The sequence below is a fragment of the Talpa europaea genome (assembly GCF_964194135.1).
Source record: "Talpa europaea genome assembly, chromosome: 8".
Lineage (NCBI taxonomy): Eukaryota > Metazoa > Chordata > Mammalia > Eulipotyphla > Talpidae > Talpa > Talpa europaea.
The window spans coordinates 35,236,796-35,258,297 of NC_140075.1; the positions used below are offsets into that span (position 1 = coordinate 35,236,796).

The following is a 21,502-nucleotide window of genomic DNA, read 5'->3' on the forward strand; positions in this document are numbered from 1 at the left end:
TGTTTGTTTATACATGCACTGGGTATAGTCAGAAGCGCGGGAGGGTGAGAGAATTCACCAGAACCAGAGTGGGGAACAGAACAGGCAGAAGGACCGAAGTACACTGCTGAGGGGAGCAGCGGGCAGCAGGAGAGGTCTGCGCGCCATGTGGGACCCTCCTCCAGTGGCCGGGGAGCAGCCGGGGATCGAACCGGCACTGCAGAGGCTGCGGGCATCTTTGCAACCCAGCGCTCAACCGCTGCGCCACCGGGGAGGCCCTATTATTATTTTATTATTGCTTATTCCTACTTATTATTATTTTTAAATATTTATTTATTTATTTATACAAGCACTGGGTACAGTCAGAAGAGTGGGAGGGTGAGAGAATCCACTAGAACCAGAGTGGGGAGCAGAACCGGCAGACTGACGAAACATACTGCTGAGGGGAGCAGCGGGCACAGCAGGAGAGGTCTGTAGCTCCACGTGGGGCACTGGTCGGTGGCCGGGGATCGAACTGGTGCTGCAGAGGCTGTGGGCAGCTTCGCAGCCCAGCGCTCAACCACTGTGCCACCAGGGGAGGCCCATTCCTAATTATTATTTTGCAGGCTCATCATCCTATGTGAGTATGTTGGAAATTTCGACATGCTAGTTCATTAGATGCAAAAGGTCTGTGCTGCACCTCCCCCTGCAGTGACCTTTAGGGTTAACCGTCCCTAGGTCCGGCTGGGCAACCAGTGCGCAGGGGGAGAACAGCATAACACCCTGAAGCAGAGGAAGTGCAGCAGAAGTTCCCTGAAAAGGCAGAAGCTTATCAAAAGATAAGGACCACCAAGAACCACTACAAGAATGCTAAAAATCTTATCCTGTCTTTCTAGAACTATAAACTTTAATCCCTTATTTGTCTTCCTAAACTTCCTTCTTTCTTCTATAATGGTCATTGCTTGTTATGTAGATCACCTCCCTGATGGTGATAGACTGAGCCCATGAGCAAGCTGATTTCATTGATATTCATTCCTGTGCTTTTGGAAAACATATATAACTCATATAAAACATATATAACTCATATAAAACATATATAACATATAAAACTCATACTCAAAGAAAATTACACTCAGATTTTCACTCTTGAAGTCTGTCTGTTTGTCATTTCTTTCACCTACGCCCTGACCACCCTGCATGCTTCTCTCAACCCTGAGGTGGCCTCATCGTCTACTGCTGTGCTGGTCCTGGGCAGGTCTGGGGTATAACATCTTTCTCTGTGCACTTTTCCTTTTCTCATCTCTTCGCTCCGCAGCTCCTATATATTTCTCATTCAAATCTTTTTTGCCCTTTCTCCACTTTCCTTCGTATGTTTTTGAAAAAGGATGAATCAGAAAAAGGGAAAGAAGGAAGAAAAACCTGTGAGGGAAGTAGGTCACATGGGGAGTAGATTTTGCCCAATAGTAGCTCATTCTAAAAATAGGCTGCCCTTATCAATAAAAAGAATAGAAAATATTTAGGTATTAACATTTTTTTCTTTACTTGTATCTCTTTCCTGCCTGCTTGCTCTTGACTAGCAAAATAAACCCAAAGACCTCAGTCTCCTTTTTTTTTTTAATAAATATATACAGCGTTTAACTCTTTCTGGGTATTGTTTCTTTGGATTAACTTCTTCAGGATTCTATGAAGATTTTGCATTAGCCTATTAGTCTAAAAGACCATGCACATCTTTCTCCATTAGGTTTTTTTCAGTAACCACTTAATTGTTGTTATGCTTGTCTTCCCCCCAAAAATAGCACCTCTAGGTCCTTAATTCTGAAGGATACTTTTGCTACTTGTAGTGTTGTCTTTTTTTTTTTCCCCTGTTGGTAGGTTTTACTAGTTTTTCTCTGCATATCATGTTTTTTTTCCTGTCCTTCAAGGTATGGCTTAAATTCATTTCCTCTATTAATTTTTTAAATTTCTCTACTTACTTTCCAATTGTGCACTTGCACCATTGCACATCTGTGGCAGGCCAAATAATGGCCCTCAAAGATGTCTACTTTTAATTCCCCAAAATCTGTGAATGTAACCTTACATGTCAAAAGGAATTTTGTGGATGTGGTTTAAGTCAAGGACGCTGAGGTAGGGATTATCCTGGGTTATGTTGGTGAGCTCAGTATATTCATGAGGTTTCCTATAGGAAGGGAGGTAGGGAAATCAGAGACGGAAGGAAGGTGGTGTGACAGTAGAAGCAGGGGGAGAAAAGGCAGTATGATGTGGATAATGAGCCAAGTAATGCAGGCAACGTCCAGGAGCTAGAAAAGGCAAGAAATTTATACCTAGAGCCTGCAAAAGTAACCAACTCTGCCAACAACTTGATTTTAGCTCAGTGAGAGTGATTTTGGACTTCTGACTTCTAGAACTATAAAATAATAAATCTATGTTGTTTCAAGCTATGAATCTGTTATAGGACAGGGAGAGGGGCAGCCCAAACCCCGCAAACCTGCCTATTCTAAATGGGTTCTGCCATCCGCCGCATCAACACAAAACATATGACACTTTAATGGGAAGGAACTTTAATAAAAACTAGGAAACAATACAGGTAAGGCAAAGAGGCTAGTTTCTAAATGAAGCACCCAAAGTTACCCATCCCCTCGTGGGTAAAACTCCATCCATATGGGGTCGGCCCAGAGCAAGGCCCCAAAGCCTGCCACAAGTCTAAAACATCTTCCAGTGGGGACCCACAGCAAAGGGTCAGAAATAACCAGACAAGCCCGGAAGGAAAAGAGCAAAATCAACATCAAGATAAAAACCGCCATTGTCACCTCCCCACGGGTCTCACCCACATCTGTGTCACCCAGTCCACGACCAAAAGACAAGCACAGTTTCTTTACGTGTCTCTAGGCTCCATGCGCCTCCTCCAGGTCTCCTGGCTCCATCCTGCTTCCTTCCTTCCTCAGTCTCTTCTTCAGCTTCTCCTCTTCCTGCTCAGCTCCACCCTCCCTTGGGTGGGGCAGGGAACCTCCCCCTTTCCTGGGGACCACCCTGTTACAGATTCTGTGGTAGTATTGAAGCAGGAAGCTGCTAAATCTGCTGCCTCCATTCTGCTACTTGCTGGAGCAGAAAGCTCCTGTGTTGTGCTGCTTGCCCACGGTAGTAGCCACGGCTACCTTGACCCCCTTCCCAAACAATAAAGAAAGTCTATGATAGATGGGGTGACAAGCTTCTGCATACAAACTGTATAAAACCTTACCATTCCTGCAATTTGGGGCTCAGACTTTTTGGGCACTATCCCACTGAGCCCGTTAGTGTGACAAATAAATCTCTCTCTCCACCTCTCTGAGTATGCCTGATTTCCTGGGAAATTGCTGTAACAGGATGTTACAGGAGGCACGGGAAACTTCCTTACATCCTTTGCAATCCTCTAGGTCTGTTCCACATCATTTAGCACTTTGTTGTTATGCTCACTAATTTTTCTTTGTGAAATGGTAGAATAGAACTCTGGAATTTTTACCTCTTTTTTTTTTTTTTTTTTAAACACCCCCTACAGAGTATTTAATCTTAGGTACTTAGCTATTTGGAGTAGATTATAACTTTGGTACATAAAAGAAAATGGTCAACCCTAATGGGGATATCACAGCTATTTTGAAATATGCATATATATCTCTCAACAAATTGTGTTTACTTCCTTGGCATCAAATTCCAACCTTTTGTTTTTGAGGTCTGTGTCACACGCAGTCTTAGGTGCATTGTGTGTGCTTAATAGAGATTGGAAGACAGAGGGTGCTCAACAAACATTTGGTACATTGAGCTGAAATCCGTGGGGAGTAAAGATGGAAAAGGAGAGAACAGCAAGAAAGTACTTGTCTATTTACCTGACTGATTTTTGTCACATTAGTGCTGAAAAAGAACATTCATCAAGGGCCTTCCTGGTGGCACAGCGGGTTGAGCACCATGCTGTGAAGCTGTTCATAGCCTCTGCAGTGCTGGTTTCATTCCCTGCCCACCAGGGAGATACTCACATGGCGCAGCAGCAGCAGACCTCTCCTGTCTTGCCCGCTGCTCCCCTCAGCAGTGTCTTTGGTCTGTCTGCCTGTTCTGCTCCCTGCTCTGTCGCTGGTGAATTCTCTTACCCTCCCGTGTCTCTGACCTGTACCCCAGGTACAGGTATAAATAAATAAATATTTATTTTTTATACTTCTTTTTTATACTTTATTTATTATACTTCTTGTATAAATAAATAAATCTTTTTCTAAGAAAAAAGAACATTCATCAAAATTTCATGAGCAAAATAAAAGAGGAAAATTAGTAAAATGAGGAAAGCTATGACAGTTTAATTTTAGTCATTAAATTCAACTTAGCCAATATATTAAAATCCATGTTAATAATATGCTAAGAGATAGAGGTTTACAGATTACCCTTGGGATGTGGATCTAAATGACCTAAAGGACCTTAGTATCTAGTAGGAAGATAATGATGGAGGACAAGAGTGAAAAAAACTGGAAAGTATGCCTCATAAGACTAAAACCTGACTCACACAAGGAGGTGGGGGTAGAGGGGATTAACTTGACCATTAACCCAGCTATAGAAATCAAGATCCTTAGGCTTCAGTGCCAGATCATAAGGCATAGGCCCAAGCACATATCAGATGCTGTAGGGAATGTCCAGAGCACAGACCTGCGGGTAAAGATATAGAGATCGGGCCCATCCTGGAATCTCCGGTCCCTTTTGGATTCTGCATGGTTATCAAAAATCAGCAATGGAAGGCTCACAAGGAGTGAGCCCCTCCCAAACAGAAGAAGGACCTTATCAGTGCAGTCTCTGCACAGGCTCCAGGCAGCACTCCGTCTGCCCACCTGTGACTATGCAGACTATGCTCTCAAGGCTGCCCATATGCAACCATGCAGGCCTCTCTTAGCAAACCTGTCCCTTCTGGGGCAACTCTTCCTGCCTGCTTGTGTCTATGCAAGTGTCTTTAACTGTTTTATCCCTTCCCTAATAAACCTGCCCTTTAAATACAACTAATGTCTCTGTCTCGTGGTGAAACTCGCCTGGGAAGCTCACCGCATATCACTGAAACAGGAGCTCTAGTGAAACTGTTATAGGACAGGGAGAGGGGCAGCCCAAACCCCGCAAACCTGCCTATTCTACATGGGTTCTGCCATCCGCCGCATCAACACAAAACATAGGAGACTTTAATGGGAAGGAACTTTAATACAACTAGGAAACAATACAGGTAAGGCAAAGAGTCTAGTTTCTAAATGAAGCATCCAGAGTTACCCGTCCCCTCGTGGGTAAAAGTCCATCCAAATGGGATTGGCCCAGAGCAAGGCCCCAAAGCCTGCTACAAGTCTAAAGCATCTTCCAGTGGGGACCCACAGAAAAGGGTCATAAACAACCGGACAAGCCCGGAAGGAAAAGAGCAAAATCAACATCAAGATAAAAGCTGCCATGGTCACCTCCCCACGGGTCTCACCCACATCTGTGTCACCCAGTCCACGACCAAAAGACAAGCACAGTTTCTTTACGTGTCTCTAGGCTCCATGCGCCTCCTCCAGGTCTCCTTCTGGCTCCAGCCAGCTTCCTTCCTCAGTCTCTTCTGCAGCTTCTCCTCTTCCTGCTCAGCTCCACCCTCCCTTAGGTGGGGCAGGGAACCTCCCCCTTTCCTGGGGACCACCCTGTTACAAAACCTTTCCCAGAGTGAACCCAAGGACCCCACAATCCAAACCCACTAACTCAAAAAAAGACAACAGATAATAGTAGCAATCAGCTAAAGTTATCAGACAGTTTGTCAAGTGCCATGGTATGTGATTCAGCCTTTGGTAATTGAGACATTTGGTGTTTGGGGCTAGAGTATCAAGACTTCATTCAGCAAGTATTTATTAAGAACCTCTTCTGGTCTCTGTGAATAAGAATTTCTGTTTGAAGCTTGTAATGCAATAGAGGAAAGTTAAAGAAATAAATGATACAAGATTGTATTAAATGTTCAACAGCATGAGGATATAACTTTGTCATTCAGAAAGGGTTATTACTATATCTTCTGAATGAAAGGGGAGGTGGGATTGTGAATGATTTAAAGATTGTTAAGGCTGAACCTTGAAAAATGAGCAGGACTTTGAAAAGAATAGAATATACCAGGCTGAAGCATGAACAAGATCACTGCAGGCATGAAAAGGCATAGTTTTAGGAATATGGTTGGATGGAACAAAGGACATTTGAAGGTACATTACTTTTCCATTGCTGTGGTAACAAATGATGAGCTGCCACAAATTTTAAGCAACACGTTTTTACTTTCATAGTTCTGTAGGTCAGAATACCAGCGTAGGTCTCACTGGGATAAATTTACCGCCTTGACAAGGCTGAGATTCAGTCTAAAGGCTCTAGGGTGATACACTTCCTTGTGTTTTCTAGCTTCTAGAGGTCACCACAGTCCTGGCTGGTGTCCCACCCCCCCCCCGCCTCTTTTTTGTATTTTTAAAACCGACAATGTTGCATCTGTGTAATCATCACTCAACTTTTCTTTCTAATATTTGAAGGCCCCTGTAAAGACAATGACCCCACCCAATCCAGGACAATCTATTTTAAGGTTAATTGTGAGCTACCTAAATTGCCCTTTGAAGTGAAACTGAACATATTCATAAGATTTTGGGGATTAAGGACATCTTGGGGTGGGGGTGGGCAATCAGCCTACCACAGGTAGAAGAGTTAATCTTCAGAGGAAAGAAGACCAAAAGAGAAAGAGGTGTGGATGCATTGATAAGGACAATGCAGAGCAGATATAAATGATGTCGTTTTTGTGGATCTCCCCAGAGCTCCTGGTTCAGCGGCACACAGCGAGTTCCCCAGGCACGTTTCTCCATGAGGCAAAGACTTCAGCCATATTTAAAGAACAGGTTTATTAGGGAAATGGATAGGTTTTGCTAAGGGAGGCCTGCATGGTTGTAGGCAGGCGACCTTGAGGAGTGCGGCCTCCACTGAGGGAGGTCAGTGAAGAGAAGTCCTGGCAGGTACAGATCATGGGCAGCCAAAAAGCTGCTGCCCTGCACAGAGAGAGTTGGTGAAAAGAAGCACCTGCATAGTCAGAGGTGGGCGATGGGAGTGCTGCTGCAAGCCTCTGCAGAGACTGCATTAATACAGTCCTTTTCTCTTTGGGAGGGGTCACTCCTCCGTGGAGTGAGCTGCTTGTTGCTGATGTTGGGTAGCGGGCAAAACTAGAAAGGGATCAGAGATTCCAGGGTGGGCCCAGTCTGGGTCACGACCTCTACAGCTGGGTTAATGGTCATGTTATTACCCTCGACCCCCACCTCCTTGTGTGAGTCAGGTTTTAGTCTTATGAGGTCTCCTTTCCAGTTTTTCTATTCTTGTCCTCCATCATTCGTTTTTGAGACTTGACACATATTCTCATTTTTAAAAAGTTTTAGCTGCAGCACAGAAAATTGTTTTGACAGGTAGTTTTGGGGAGCAACATAAGAAGGCCACTATTACAGTGCAGTTGAGAAGATCTGAGCAGGGAGGATGTGAGAAAAGAGAGGAGGCCAAGAGACTCAGACTGAAGCAGGCTTTATTTGAGGCATGCCTGTGAGGGGTGATTCTTGGGGGCTGCAGAGAATTGCGGCTTGAAATGGGAAGAGCGGTACTTTACAGGGTTAGACTATGGCCGAAATTTTTTTGGCGAGTGAGGGCAGAAGACGGTGGGGTTTCTCCTGCTGGGAGGGGGTGTGCCAGGAGGGCGTGTGCTGGGATTTACCGTCGGGCAGGTGTCTCTCCTGCTGGGAGGGTCTGCTGGATTTCCTTACTGGGGGCGGGGGAGGGGCAGTTTTGCTCGAATTGTTTGCTGTTGTCAGCTTTATCTCCGATTCTGCTTATCTCAGGTTCCCTGGCGCCTGTTGTGCGCTCTTCAGAGGACACAGCTAATTATTTTTAATTGGTGTGTGGCCGCCTCTGCTGGTTTTGTTTTCCCTTCCAAACTTGCGACATCTAGGCATAGGTTCTCAGGAAGCGCAGTTTCTGGTACTTTGGCTGACTTTGCCAAGTAGATGCTGTCACCCAGGGCGCACACCATTCCCCTGCAGTCAAAGAGACCAGAATCGTGGCAAACCCTCACCTAGCAAAGCTGAATGGAGGTCACAGAGCTGAACACTGAATTTTAAAGTCCAACTCCCAAGGAAATCACGCAGTCCCGTAGCTAAGGGGTTTCCTTAACACACACACAAAACTGAGAAGCACCGCCAGGCCAGAGAGAACAAAGGCTGACTGTCGCCCACGCCCAGCACAGGGCGCTCCCGTCCCCCGCTTCCAGTCGCCGCCCTTCCCCCTCCTCTCCCCGGCTTCCGCGGGCAGGTCGCAGGCGCGCGAGCCCCGCACGGCCCCGTCTACTGACTCGGCGTCGCAGACTGCGACGTCAGCGCGGAATCCGCGGAGCGCCGGGAGCGTGGGCGGGGCGGGGCGGGGAAGTGGTGGGCGGAGCAGAAAGCCGGGAGGTGGGCCCGACGTCACGTGCGACGCGACGAGCCCCCGGTCTTCCGCTTCCGTCACTTCCGCGTGCGACCACCGCTTGTGTCCGGCTCGGCGCTGGTGTCGCTCTGCGCATTCGTCTTACCCCCTGCGGTCCGCACGACTGCCCCTTCCCTGTTCCGGCGGGCGCGGGGGACATGAGTGTCCCTCGGCCTCCTTCCCCCCACGGGGCCCTGGCTGGGTCCCCCGACGGCCGGGGAGCCGGGGAGCCGACGCCGGGTACGTGACCCGAGGAGGGGAGGAGGTCTCAGGGGCTGCCCCGAGGGAATAAACTGCGTGGAGCAGCTCCGGCTCTGCTCCCCCGCGCGGAATTGGGGGACCGCGCGCGCCTCCTGCCGAGCGCAGCGGGCGGGAAAGGTGGTCTGCAAGGGAAGCGGTGTTAGGGTGCGGCTGGAAGCCTGATGAGGTTGTATGTTGGCCCCTGCACATCGTTAGTTATTTCTTATACGTCAGTGGTTGAGGGTGAGTTTGTCAGCAGGTTGATTGGTAATTGGTAGTTCAGTTAATTGATGTGTCCAATGTTATTGACGAGTAACTCGGGAAATGCTGTCATGCTTGGTGACAGTACTGCACCCCTGTGCCTCCAGTTGTCTTTCTCAGCCCCAGTTGCAGGTGCAAGTTAAGCCCTAATGCCCTAAAGCATCCATGGAATGACTTGACTTACTGTGTATCTAGAATGGACTGTTATTGCACCATCCTTCGGGAGAATTGAGAAAACAGTTACGCAAAGCTGTGTCTGATTTCTGTGCTTCAGATGAAGATGTGAGAAGAGATGAGAGAAGCTGCACCGCTTTGGATGTGCTTCCTGTTCCAGAGATATAGGGGTTACCTCAAAATACTACTTTCAGCCCCTTTCTTGGTTATGTAATTTCTCTATGATCTGCCTCTTTTCACACCTTCATAAACTGCTTCTATGAATAGAATTTCCTTGGATGTTTGTGTAGCTTGGGCCCCTCTCTTAGTTCTTTCTTGCTCCTCCATCTGCTTGCAGATTATTTTGACTGGTGGTTTTGCACTTCTCTCACATAGAACAGGTATATAAATAAAAGCAGATGTCTGATCCTGAATGGTGCCAAGTCACTTTCACTTGAAACTTTAGAATTATTCTTCACTCTTCTTCTCTTGCTTCCTACTTCTGTTTAGCCTAAAGTATTATACTATACAACTTTCATCTCCCTTTCCTGTTTTCACTGTTAACAGTTGTACGGCTGGTCCTCCATCTCCAGTCTCTTACTCTTACACAGCTGTGTCACTGCTGTCCTATCAGTACCCCAAGAAAAAGTTCCAATCATGTCACTTCCTTGACTAGATACTCTAGATGGCTTCTTATTGCTTAGTAAACAAAGGTCCAAACCTATTAGCTTGGCATTCAGAAGTTCTCATAGTTTGACTAGGTGGTCTTATACCTCACTATTATATATGCTGCTTGTTTTAGATACCCCAAGTTACCTTCTCTTTCCAGAACAATCCTCTGTTTCCACCTTTCTGCTACTGTTTCCTTTACCCATATTACATTCACTCCCGTCTTAGGATTCTTATACATGGAAATAGTAACCCTCACAAATTGCTACAGGGGACTGTATATCTGTGCCATCTTTTAGGAAGGCAGTTTTTCAATGTCTGTAAAAAATACTTAAGCCATATGTCCTTATAGGAATTTATGCTACAGAAACAGGGACGTGAATATGCAAAGACAACCAAGGAAGCTCATTGTAGCACTCTTTGAAGTAACAAAATATGAAAATATAAGTCATGGGTGTCTTTGTATACACTCAGGCTGTTAAAACACAAGTATGATAGTTTGGGCTGTTTAAGCAAAGGACTTTTGTCCCAGTTATGGATGTTGGGAAATCCAAGATCTTGTTGTCAACAGATTCTAGTGAGGACCGTCTTCCTGTTTTGCAGCTGCGTGTTTTCTATCTGTGCTTCACATGTAGAGGGAGAGCACTTTTGGTTTCTCTTCCTCTTCCTTTAAGGATGCTGATCTCATCCTGGTGATTCCCCCTTCATGACCTTACCTAAACCTAATTCCCCAAGCCCCACCTCCCTAACCTCCTAACCTTTGGAGGTTAGGTCTTCAACAAATGAATTTGGGGGAGAGGGATAAGATACATAAAATTCATAATAATAGGGACTGGTTGAATGCAATATGGTAGAATTCTGTTCTGTTGAAAATACAGTAGATCCAGCTATATGTGGACATATAGCTAAGGTATGTAAGAGAAAAGTTACAGAACAGTATGAATATTAATTTATGTGATAAAAACAGGATTTATGCATGGGTAGGAAAAGATTTTTTTTTTAATTCCCCTGCCCCACTAACACCCAGGACACTTTCTTGAAGGTTGTGTAAGAAACTCCAGAGTGATTATGGAGTGAGAAAATGAGAAAGGAATAATTTTACTTTTCAGCCTAATGGTACTTTTCACATTTTGTGATTTCCTTGTATTGAGCAGTTTTAGAGGAGTTCCTAATTTATTGTTGTAATCTCAGAATCTAGTATGTAGTATATAGGTACAGCAGGTGTTTCTTTCAGAGTTTGTTAATATGTTTCTCAGGAACCAGGTGAAAGTTATACTATTTTATTTTGATCACTGAAAGTTTGAATATGACAGCTTCTTGTTTTCCTTAATCTTATCAAAATTTAAATTTGTGCTGAAACTGTATGTACTTGGAATCAGCTATAAGAAATATGTCCCAGTAAGTATAGTATATATAATGATCTAACTTGCTGTCACTGATTATTATAAGATGGTGATTGAGGAGAATTGTGTCAGAGTTTAATATTAGCTTTTAAAAAGAGTGCTTTTAGACTGCAGTGATAATGTGACTGTACTTTTAGACACATTTTCTAAGACCGAAATTGTTAGACAACCCACTTTTAACATGTAAATAATGTATCAAACTATGCAAAATATGGACCCACATTCTACCATAGGACTAGGAAATATATTTTTAAGCATTGCATTTTAAAACATATATAACTTTTCCATGCTTTTGAAAATCAGGAATTCTTGCTTTTATTCATTTCATTTCCCCACTTTTAAGCTTCAGACTCTTTCAGTTACTGAAAACTACAAGTCCTCTGGTCTGAAAAATATACAAACATACAGAATTTTGCATATGTTAATTTTTTTAACCTAGATTTTACCTTTCACTAGTAGCTTAAAAACATTTTTTGAGTGCTTCTAACCTGTTTTTTAGAGGAAGTTCAGAAGGTAAAAAAAGTTAAAAAAAGAAAAGAAGGATACCTACAGTATATGTGCTCTGAACCCCACTGCCAGTCTCCTCTCCCTACCTTCTGCTCTCTTTCGCCTGTGTCAATTTAAAAGCTTCCTAAATTTGATTTTTTACTTGGGGACAGGTTTAAGAGACACTTCTCCAGATGAAGGGCTAATAGAGGACTTGACTGTAGAAGACAAAGCTGTGGAGCAACTTGCAGAAGGATTGCTTTCTCACTACCTGCCAGATCTGCAGAGATCAAAACAAGCCCTCCAGGAACTCACGTGAGCTAGCAAAAAGCATAGATGCAATCATTTCCTCTTTGGCATAGTCATACTTTACTGTATAAGTATATAATATTTTATAACAGTTAATGAAATTGGATAGATCTTAGTGATATCAACTGGGAGTGGAGGGGTACATAGCAATCTGAATATGAAAAGGGACTTGAGTACAAACCATATCTCAATTAATCATGGCACCTGCTTTATGAAATATCCGGTATTATACCCTTTTACAATTGAGGAAACTGAGCTTCAGAGAGGCTAAATAACTTCAAAAAGATTTCATAGGTAGTGGTAGAAGTAACAGTTGAATATGATGAATAAGCAGTTGTTATGTTTCTTGAGTGTTAAGAAAAGGTAATAAGCAAATTTCAGGGAAAGGTAAAAAAAATATTTCCTGGTAGCTGCTGCTTTTCCTCTTTTATCCACAAATTTCATGATTAATAGATGTAGGGAATAGAGCTCTGGAATGCAAGGCACGTGGGTTCTAATCCTGACTGTCATCCAACAGTTTAATCTTCATTAAGATTACTATTGAGAAACAGGACTACAAAGGTGGAGAAAGTAATGGTTAGATAGAAATTAAGTTTACTTTGTTTACTAATAATGGGTTTAATAATAATTAGTAAACTAATAAATTTACCAATAATGGGCAAGGAAAACCAAGTACAAATTTTAGCTTTACATATAGGAAATGATTATTTTTTATATGAATTTGTCATTATAACAACATTGGGAAAAAGAAAAAGAGGTTTTGGGATCCAGATCCTAAAATTAGCGAGGGAAGTATAATTGTGAGTAGCCTCAGTGAAGCTCCCTGAGGCAGTCCAGCCTTGGACCTTCTAAGAAAACAGGTTTTTCTCAGTGGATCATTCAGATATTGCATCAAGACTTCATAATCATGCCCAGCATATTTACTACAGATTATACAAAACTTGAAGGGAAAGAAAGCTTAGTTATTTCTGTCCCATTATATTATAGCTAAATATTCTCTGGAACTTATTAGATTTATGGATCATGAACGCTATTACTTACAATTACAGTTTTATTATCACGAACACACATCAGCCCTGGCCAAATAAAGAGAATGAAGAGACAGAGGGGAAAGTCTGGAAATGTCCCAACCCTAGAACTTCTGTGGCCTCTTCTAGTGCAATTAGGGTACATCACCTTCATGGTACACTGATGTGTTCACCATCCTCAAAGCACCACTGGTCTTTGGTGTCCAGAGTTATTGGTGTTTCATTATGTAGGACTAATTAATTGGGTCATTGGTCATGTAATTTAACTCATGTAATTTAACTCAGTTTCCAGACTCCTCCCTTCCCTGCAGTATAGGCTTATAAAGGTGGGCTCGAAACTCCAATTCTCAAAGCTGGTGATGTGAGCATTCTGTGTTCTGAAGCTTTAGGGGACCCCATTAGCATAAAGTGTGAGCCAAATGACGTATAAATAACAAAGATACATATGTTATTTGGGAAATTCAGAGGATTTTAGCAGTGCCATGCCGGGAATCTGGGCTAAAGATCAGACAAATTCATAATTATACAACATAGATTTTTACATCTGTTTTCATGAAAGATATTGATTGGTCTGTAGTTTTCCTTTCTTGTAATGTCTTAATCTGTTCTGGTTTTAGGGTAATGCTGGTCTAAGAGAATGATTTAAGAGGTATTTCCTTTGCTTTTGTTTTCTGGACGAGATTATGGAAATTGGTGTATTGCTGCCTTAAATATTTGGTAGAAATCACCAGTGAAACCTTCAAGCCCTGGCATTTTTGTTTCTGGGACATTTTTACTTATTGGTTTTACTCCCCTAAGAAAGATAGACCTGCTTAGATTATCTGTGCTAAATTTGTGTCTTTCAAGAAACTAGTCATTTCTATCTAAGTTATCAAATTTGTGGACAGAATTGTTGGAAGCATCCCTTTATTATTCTCTTAGTGTCCGTAGGATCAGTAGTGATGACTCTATAAATTATATTAGCATTCATGTCCTCTTTTTTTCCTTTGCTGATATGACTAGAGGTTTATTGATTTTACTGATCTGTTGAAGAACCATCTTTGGGTTTTGTTGATTTTTCTCTATTGTTTTCCATTATAAAAGTCTGTTTTGCTGTCTGCTTATCTTGAAGTATTGGCTTGTTGGGTTTTCCTTTCATCCTTTATTTCACTTTCTGTAGTCTTCAGTGAGAGCTGAGGGGTCAGACTTGTGATATGTGAGATATGCCTAATTCAGTGCTGGATGGTGATGTTGGAGCTGCCTTTCAGTTTCTTCAGAGCTATTTTTTTTTCCTGTCACTATTCTCTGTTTAGCATAATTATAGAAGCAAACTGCATGTTATTTTTCTTTGTATGTAGTATTCTCTAAAATATTCAACTGGGTGACCTATTGGTTTCTGTTATTCCTGAGATACAAGCATGATCTGGAGAGACTATTAAAGAATTTGGCCTCTCTTTGAATCAGAATTTTAATAAGGAACCTTAGACATCTGGTCTGACATTCTCATTTTATAAATGAAGAAATGTAGGCCTAAAAGAACCTCTAAATCTCCAAGATCACACAACTGGTTATTGGCAAGGATTGTGAATCCTGGTACTGTTTTTTTTCATCTTATCTTTCCCTTTTGACTTATTATCTTTTCCAACTCCAGTTTGAAAGATTAGGGTTCCTCAGTTTTCTTACAGGAATGCGATTTATTGTTTTTGAGTTTCTTGGGCAAGACCATCTAAAAAACCTTTTGGATAATACAGAGAGCTGCTAAAAATGTTAAATGGTATGACTAGTTTTTAGAATCTGAAATTTAAGCAAGAACAAAAGGTAAATTTAGTTACCAAATGTAGCTTTGGAATATTATTTTTAAAAAGATTATGCTAAACCAGATAACCCTTGGAGAGTTAATAAATTTCCACCTTAACTTTTAGCCTTTAACATGACCAGGATGAATGTGAGTCCTTTTAATGAACCAACACTTACAAGTATGTATAGTTTATTTTCGATGTGTACTTTGTTTCAGACAGAACCAAGTTATATTATTAGACACACTGGAACAAGAGATTTCAAAATTTAAAGAATGTCATTCTATGTTGGATATTAATGCTTTGGTAAGTATGATTTAATTGTGTAGGTTAATGATAGCTTGTTTTAGAAATAGCTAGGTTTATCCTCCCGCTGCTAAATTTAGGATCTTTTCCTCTTGCTGCTAAATTTTAGAATTTATCTTTTAGCAGGAAACCTTGATTTCAATTACTAGAACCACCATTATTGAACTTGTTATAGGAAATTGAATTTACTTATCAAAGTCTGGAATGATGTCATAATTAAAGACTTATAAAGGAGAATTAAAAGTAAGAAACTTTTGTGGTACTATTTTTCCCCTTAAGGAAAGTGTACCTCTCTTTAGCTATCAATTACATGTTTTTGGTTTTTTTTTTAAAGATTTATTTATTTATGCATACAAGAGCTGGAGTACTGGCCAGGGGTGTGGGGGGTGAGAGGACTCACCAGAGACAGAGTGGGGAACAGAACAGTCAGACTGACTGAAACACTGCTGAGAGGAGTAGCAGGCGAGCCAGGAGAGGTCTGCTGCGCCATATGGGTTGCTCCCTGGCTGGCTGGAGGATCGAACTTGTGCTGCAGTGGCTGAAGACAGCCTCACAGGTTGCATCTTAACCCCTTGTGCCACCAGGGAGGCCCATAATTACATGTTTTTTTACAATTAGCATTTTCTTTTATTGTATGGCATACTTGTAATGCCACAACAAATTAATGCTGAAACAGACTCTTTGAGGATGAACAGTTGCATCTTTCAGTATAAATGACAATAGATGAATTTCATCAGAAGCTCTATAGCTTTTCGATGAGAGGAACTGATAATCTATTTTAAGATGCAGGGAATTAACAAAAATAAGGAACTTGTGGGCCTCCCCTGGTGGCGCAGCGGTTGAGCGCTGGGCTGCGAAGCTACCTGCAGCCTCTACAGTGCCTGTTCGATCCCCGGCCACCGGTGAGGGTCCCACATTGCGCGACAGACCTCTCCTGCCGCGCCCGTTGCTCTCCTCAGCAGTGTATTTCATCAGTCTGCCTGTTCTGTTCCCCGCTCTGGCTCTGGTGAATTCTTTCACCCTCCCGCGCTTCTGACTGTACCGAGTGCTTGCATGCATGCATGCATGCATGCATGCATGCATAAATAAATAAATAAATAAATAAATAAATTTAAAAAAATAAGGGACTTGTGGCTACCTTTCTCTTAAATATTTGAAGTAGCTTGGTTTGCATGATTTTGTGGACTTTCAAATGTATCTCAAAAATGGTAGATGTGGCTTTTTAATGTTTTATAACAATGAAAAACAAATGTTCATCTTCTCTAGCATTAGGCAGAGGCCTATGGTAATTAAAGTCATTACCTCAGTATTTCTTGACTTGTGAAGAAAGTGGGCATAGTAACTCTGAATATTTTCCTTCCTCACTGAGGTCATGTTAAACTTGCTGAGTGAATGAATGATGACTGAATGAACCAGGCAAATGCAGTACAATTGCTTTAGTCTAAAGGGGTAGAGTAGAAACTAAGTCTTCCTCTTTCTTCTTGCCTTAGCCCAAGAGAGATATCATCCAGGAACTGAAAACTAAAAGGCCCAGAGAAAGAGAGTCTGTGAGCTCTGGAGCTCATCAGACTGCCTTGACTTCTGGCTACATTAGGGTGCTAACCTCATTACTGATACTTCCCTCATTTTTGTTGCCTTATCTTCTCTTTTTGTTAATTTGCCTGAGAATCAGGTCCTTTATTCTCTCCCATCTCTGAGTGAGATGAAACTGACCTTATCATTCCGGTAAGAAAAGTATCTTCACAGAGGTGGTTCTGCTTAGTCTGATTGCAAAAGCCCAAGGAACATGACCACATTTGTCCTTGCAGGTCTCTCTGCCCAAAATTTGGCTTTTTCTGGTGGGCAGGCACTACACTAAAACCGTCCTGTCGACGCTAGCGCAGTGTCTGCCTTGTGAAGGCAGTAGATAGTGTTTTATTTTTCTTACGTGAAATTGACGATTGCATTCTTGGATAGTCTTTCTGAAATTCTAGGATATTATTTTGCATGTTTTTAAAGCAAAATGTATTTTACTTTATTTGTATATAATATAAATATCTGCTCTTTGTTTAATAACTTTTTGATCAAGCTAAACTAAATCAGGTGTTTTAAAATTCCAGTAATGATTTAAATTAAATTTGAATTTTGAAATTAAAATGTAGATATAATTAAGGTTTTAAAAAGTTTGACCAGGGCCTCCCTGGTGGCACAAGGGGTGAAGATGCAACCTATGAACCTCTCCATAGCCACTGCAGCACGAGTTCAATCCCCAGCCAGCCAGGGAGCAACCCACATGGCCCAGTAGACCTCTCCTGACTCTCCCGCTGCTCCCCTCAGCAGTGTATTTCAGTCAAGCTGCCTGTTCTGTTCCCTACTTTTTCTCTGGTGAATCCTCTTACCCTCCACACCTCTGGCCTGTACCCCATTTCTTGAATGCATAAATAAATAAATCTTCAGGACCTTCCCTGGTGGCACAGGTGGTTGAGCGCAGTGCTGTGAAGCTGTCTGCAGCGCCAGTTCGATCCCAGCTGGCCAGCGAGGGTCCCACGTGGTGCAGCAGACCTCTCCTGTCTTGCCCGCTGCTCCCCTTAGCGGTGTATTTCGTCAGTCGGCCTGTTCTGTTCCCCGCTCTGTCTCTGGTGAATCCTCTCACCCTCCTGCGAATCTGGCCTGTGCTCTGGTTATTGTATAAATAAATAAATAAATCCTCAAAAATAAATAAATAGATAAATCTTCCAAAAATAAATAAATAAAAAGTTTGACCAGTTTAGGAAGAATGAACTGTAATTTAGGCATTGACTTGTTTATTCATTTTGATATTCCTGTCTATTTTAACTTGACTTTTTATTTACTTTCTCCATGTTAAGTTCACTGAAGCTAAACACTATCATGCCAAGTTGGTAAATATAAGAAAAGAGATGTTGATGCTTCATGAAAAGACATCAAAGTTAAAAGTGAGTTGAAAATCTTTTTATATTCTCCATAAAATTAGAAGTTTAATGGTCTTTTTTTTTTTTTTTTTCCCAGTATGTGTTTTCTGACTTATATATCCATATACAATAACACATTTAATTCCTGGTACATTTTTTCTTGTAAAACATATACTTTTTAGTTGTATTGTGGGCTTTTTCTATGAAGAGTTGGACTAGTAGGCTCATACTCTCTGAATATGTAACTGTAATTCTTACTTAAATAAGAGTTTAGAGTAACTTTTTTTCTTGTATCAAAATTTAAAGACAACTTTAATTTAAAAGTTAAATATGAAATGTATTAAATTGCATTCATTACCACAGATCAAAGCACTATTACTTTTAAATTAGGCCATAATGTATAACCCTTGATTGTTTTCTTGGTTTTGGAATTTCTTTGACATAGAAAAGAGCACTTAAGCTGCAACAGAAGAGGCAAAAGGAAGAATTGGAAAGGGAGCAGCAACGAGAGAAGGAATTGGAAAGAGAAAAGCAGTTAACTGCCAAACCAGCTAAAAGGACATGAAAGGTTGTGTTTTCTTCCCTTCTCCCACATCCTTAAGACAACATGAGTGTAGACTAAAGTGAAGGTAGTGCCTTATACTATTGTGTGTGTTTTAAATTCTTTTCCCTGGAGTCCTGTATCTCTGTATCTTCATTTCAGCCTTTAAAGAGACTTTTTTCTAAATATCATTTGATTTGGGTATTTATATGTAATTATTTCAATTTGTGTTTTGCTTAATTTCATTATTTTGGCCTTGACTCTATAAACTGTATAATGTTTTGATTGTTTTTAATAGTCTGGACTCTGGTTAAAAATTAGCATGAAAATTTTAGCTTCTTAAGTGAATTTAAAAGTTTCAGTTTTGTATTTTATGAAATCCCTTGCCTTTTGGTAATGCATTGCTGGATTTTGGCAATTGCCTTTTCATTGCTTGGTTAAAAAGAAATGCCAACTATTTTATCCCATGTGCCCCTGACAAAGAGGTGTTATATGCATCATAGAAAAGTGTGTATGTGGGAAATAGTAGCATTTTAGACACAAGATAGGTAAACAAGATGTCTGGTCCACTAACTGTGTGCTCTGCTCCCTAGCATTGTGTTTGCTGTTTAGTGCTTATGTAGCTTTTGGGTTCAAGGTAGAATATACATATCCCTAAAGTTTGATGGGGAGGTGGAATTCACACATTCAAATATGCTTAAATATTTGTGATAATTGGTAGTAGTAATTAACACACTGAGATGCAGTTGTTAATTCAATATGATAATGAACCCAACTTTCCGCATGGAAGGTCTAAGCACAAGTTGTGTGTGCCCTCTGATTTCCTTTGTGGCTTTACATGTGGTGACTTTTTATGTGCTTTAAAAAAATTCTTAAAGTAGAATGATCCATACCTAACACCTGTTTTATAGTTAATGACAGGAATGGTGGAAAATTAGTTAGCTTCTTCACAAGAGAGGCAGCATGATAACTTTTGTGTTTTCTGTATTTTTCTCTCCAGTATTATATGTAGACACTTATGTGAGGGAAATGTTATAATGTTTAATTGTTCAAAATTGGGAGAACATTATTCACTGTTTTGGTGTTACTTAATATCCAAGTGGTCTCTAATCTCTATTATATAGAGACTGTATAGAACCTATAAAAGTGTATGATTAGAATATGTATCTTTTATAATCCACATTACATTTTTGGTAAGCTGTAATTACTACCTCTGATCACATATCAGGCTAATTAATGAAGAAGAAGGCTTTAGATTTGAGTGCTGAGAACTAGAGTGTTTTAAATAGGTTTAAATAGTTTCTTTGAAAGCCTTTCCCTTCTTTAATGAATGATGATTCTCACAGTTCACTCGACCTTGAACTTACATTTAAGAACATAAGTGTATTTTACTTAGAAAGGCTAAGTGTTGCCCTGAAACACTAGCTAAAACTGCCTAGGGCAGGATTCATTAGGGCTTATAGGACAATATCATCTAAACTGCTGAATGTATTCATAACCTGACAGAGACTGCCCGTTTCTTCTCAGAGTGGTTTGTGAACCAACTACAATGGTTATTTAAAATGCTGGTTCCTGGGGCCTCCCCCAGTGGTGCAGGCGGTTGAGCGCAGTGCTGTGAAGCTGTCCACAGCCTCTGCAGCATCAGTTCGATCCCAGCCGGCCGGTGAGGGTCCCACACGGTGCGACAGACCTCTCCTGTCTCGCCCGCTGCTCTCCTCAGCAGTGTATTTCGTCAGTCTGCCTGTTTTGTTCCCCACTCTGTCTCTGGTGAATCCTCTCACCTTCCCGTGCATCTGGCCTGTACCCGGTCCTTACATACATACATACATACATACATACATACATACATACATACATAGATAAATTGATAAATAAATAAATCTTAAAAAAAACATAAAATAAATAAAATGCTGGTTCTTGGACACCACTAAATCTACTGAAGCAAACATGTTTTTCTCTGCCAGTTTTTCCCAATTGATTCTAATGCTCTCTAAAATGATGCTACATTAGTTGTTTAGGTCAGAGGTTCCCACATTAGGCAGCATATATCATCATCTGGGAACTTTAAAAATTGCAGACATTCTGTAAGTTTCATACTCATTAGTTCTGGGTTGGGAGATGCATGAAAATTTTAGAGTTTCCAGGATTACTCTGATGCAAGGACCCGCAGTGTTTAAACTATCTAGTGATTCATATTTATCAGGAGTGAACTAGTTTAAAAGCTGTTTAGTAACCTTGGGATTAATCTTTGAAATAAATTCTGAGCTGCTGCTTTTGATATAAAGTCAGATTTAAGACTGAAATAGAAATCTAGTTTATTTATTGAATTTTGGTGACCTGTGTTAAAATCATGCTTAGTGAATGAATGGGAAGGCACACATGTACTTTTATAGTTGGATTATTTAAGTTTTGAAAATTTTTTTTAAAATGTCAGATATATATATATATTAGCATCCACTATTTTTAGGTCACTTGTAAATCAGAAGTACTATTACCTTGTAATTAAAATCTAAAACTATTTGTATTTCAGTAGCAAGTAAATATATCTTACTAACTAAACTTGAATGGTACCTCTTTAATTAGTCTTGCTGTTTTTTTGCACGAAATATGAATTTATACTTAGGAGAATTTTGTTTTTTGGTTGGAAAAGATTGCCTTTGTTTTGAAATTACATTGCATAGGTACTGAACTAAAATGATAGATATTAGCTTTGTATTTATTTTGCAGTATATATCATGTAAATATGCAGACATTGAATGTAATGTGGATGTGTCCTCAGTGAGTTTTTGGGTAGATACAGTTTGTAAATAATGTGAGTTATACAACCTCATACCTTTCTATTTTGAGTTTGTCAATGAGGACTACTTTTTATATATGTAATAAAAAAGGTCCCTGAATTATCCAATGTAATTTAGCAAACATTGTTGTGTACTTTGCACTGTATAGTTCCTTACATGAATGTTATTTCAAAAATTCCACTTCTTTTTTT

The 21,502-nt window shown here is 40.9% G+C and overlaps 1 protein-coding gene across 1 annotated transcript; it reads left to right on the forward strand.

Moving 5' to 3' along the window:
- Positions 1–8,591: 8,591 nt before the first annotated feature.
- Positions 8,592–18,537, forward strand: BLOC1S6 (biogenesis of lysosomal organelles complex 1 subunit 6; the record flags this gene model as incomplete). Its single annotated transcript, XM_084239656.1, has 5 exons — positions 8,592–8,673; positions 11,819–11,960; positions 14,976–15,063; positions 17,910–17,996; positions 18,418–18,537. The coding sequence occupies 5 exons, from the start codon at positions 8,592–8,594 to the stop codon at positions 18,535–18,537; spliced, it is 519 nt and encodes a 172-aa protein (XP_084095782.1).
- Between the last annotated feature and the right edge of the window lie 2,965 nt (positions 18,538–21,502).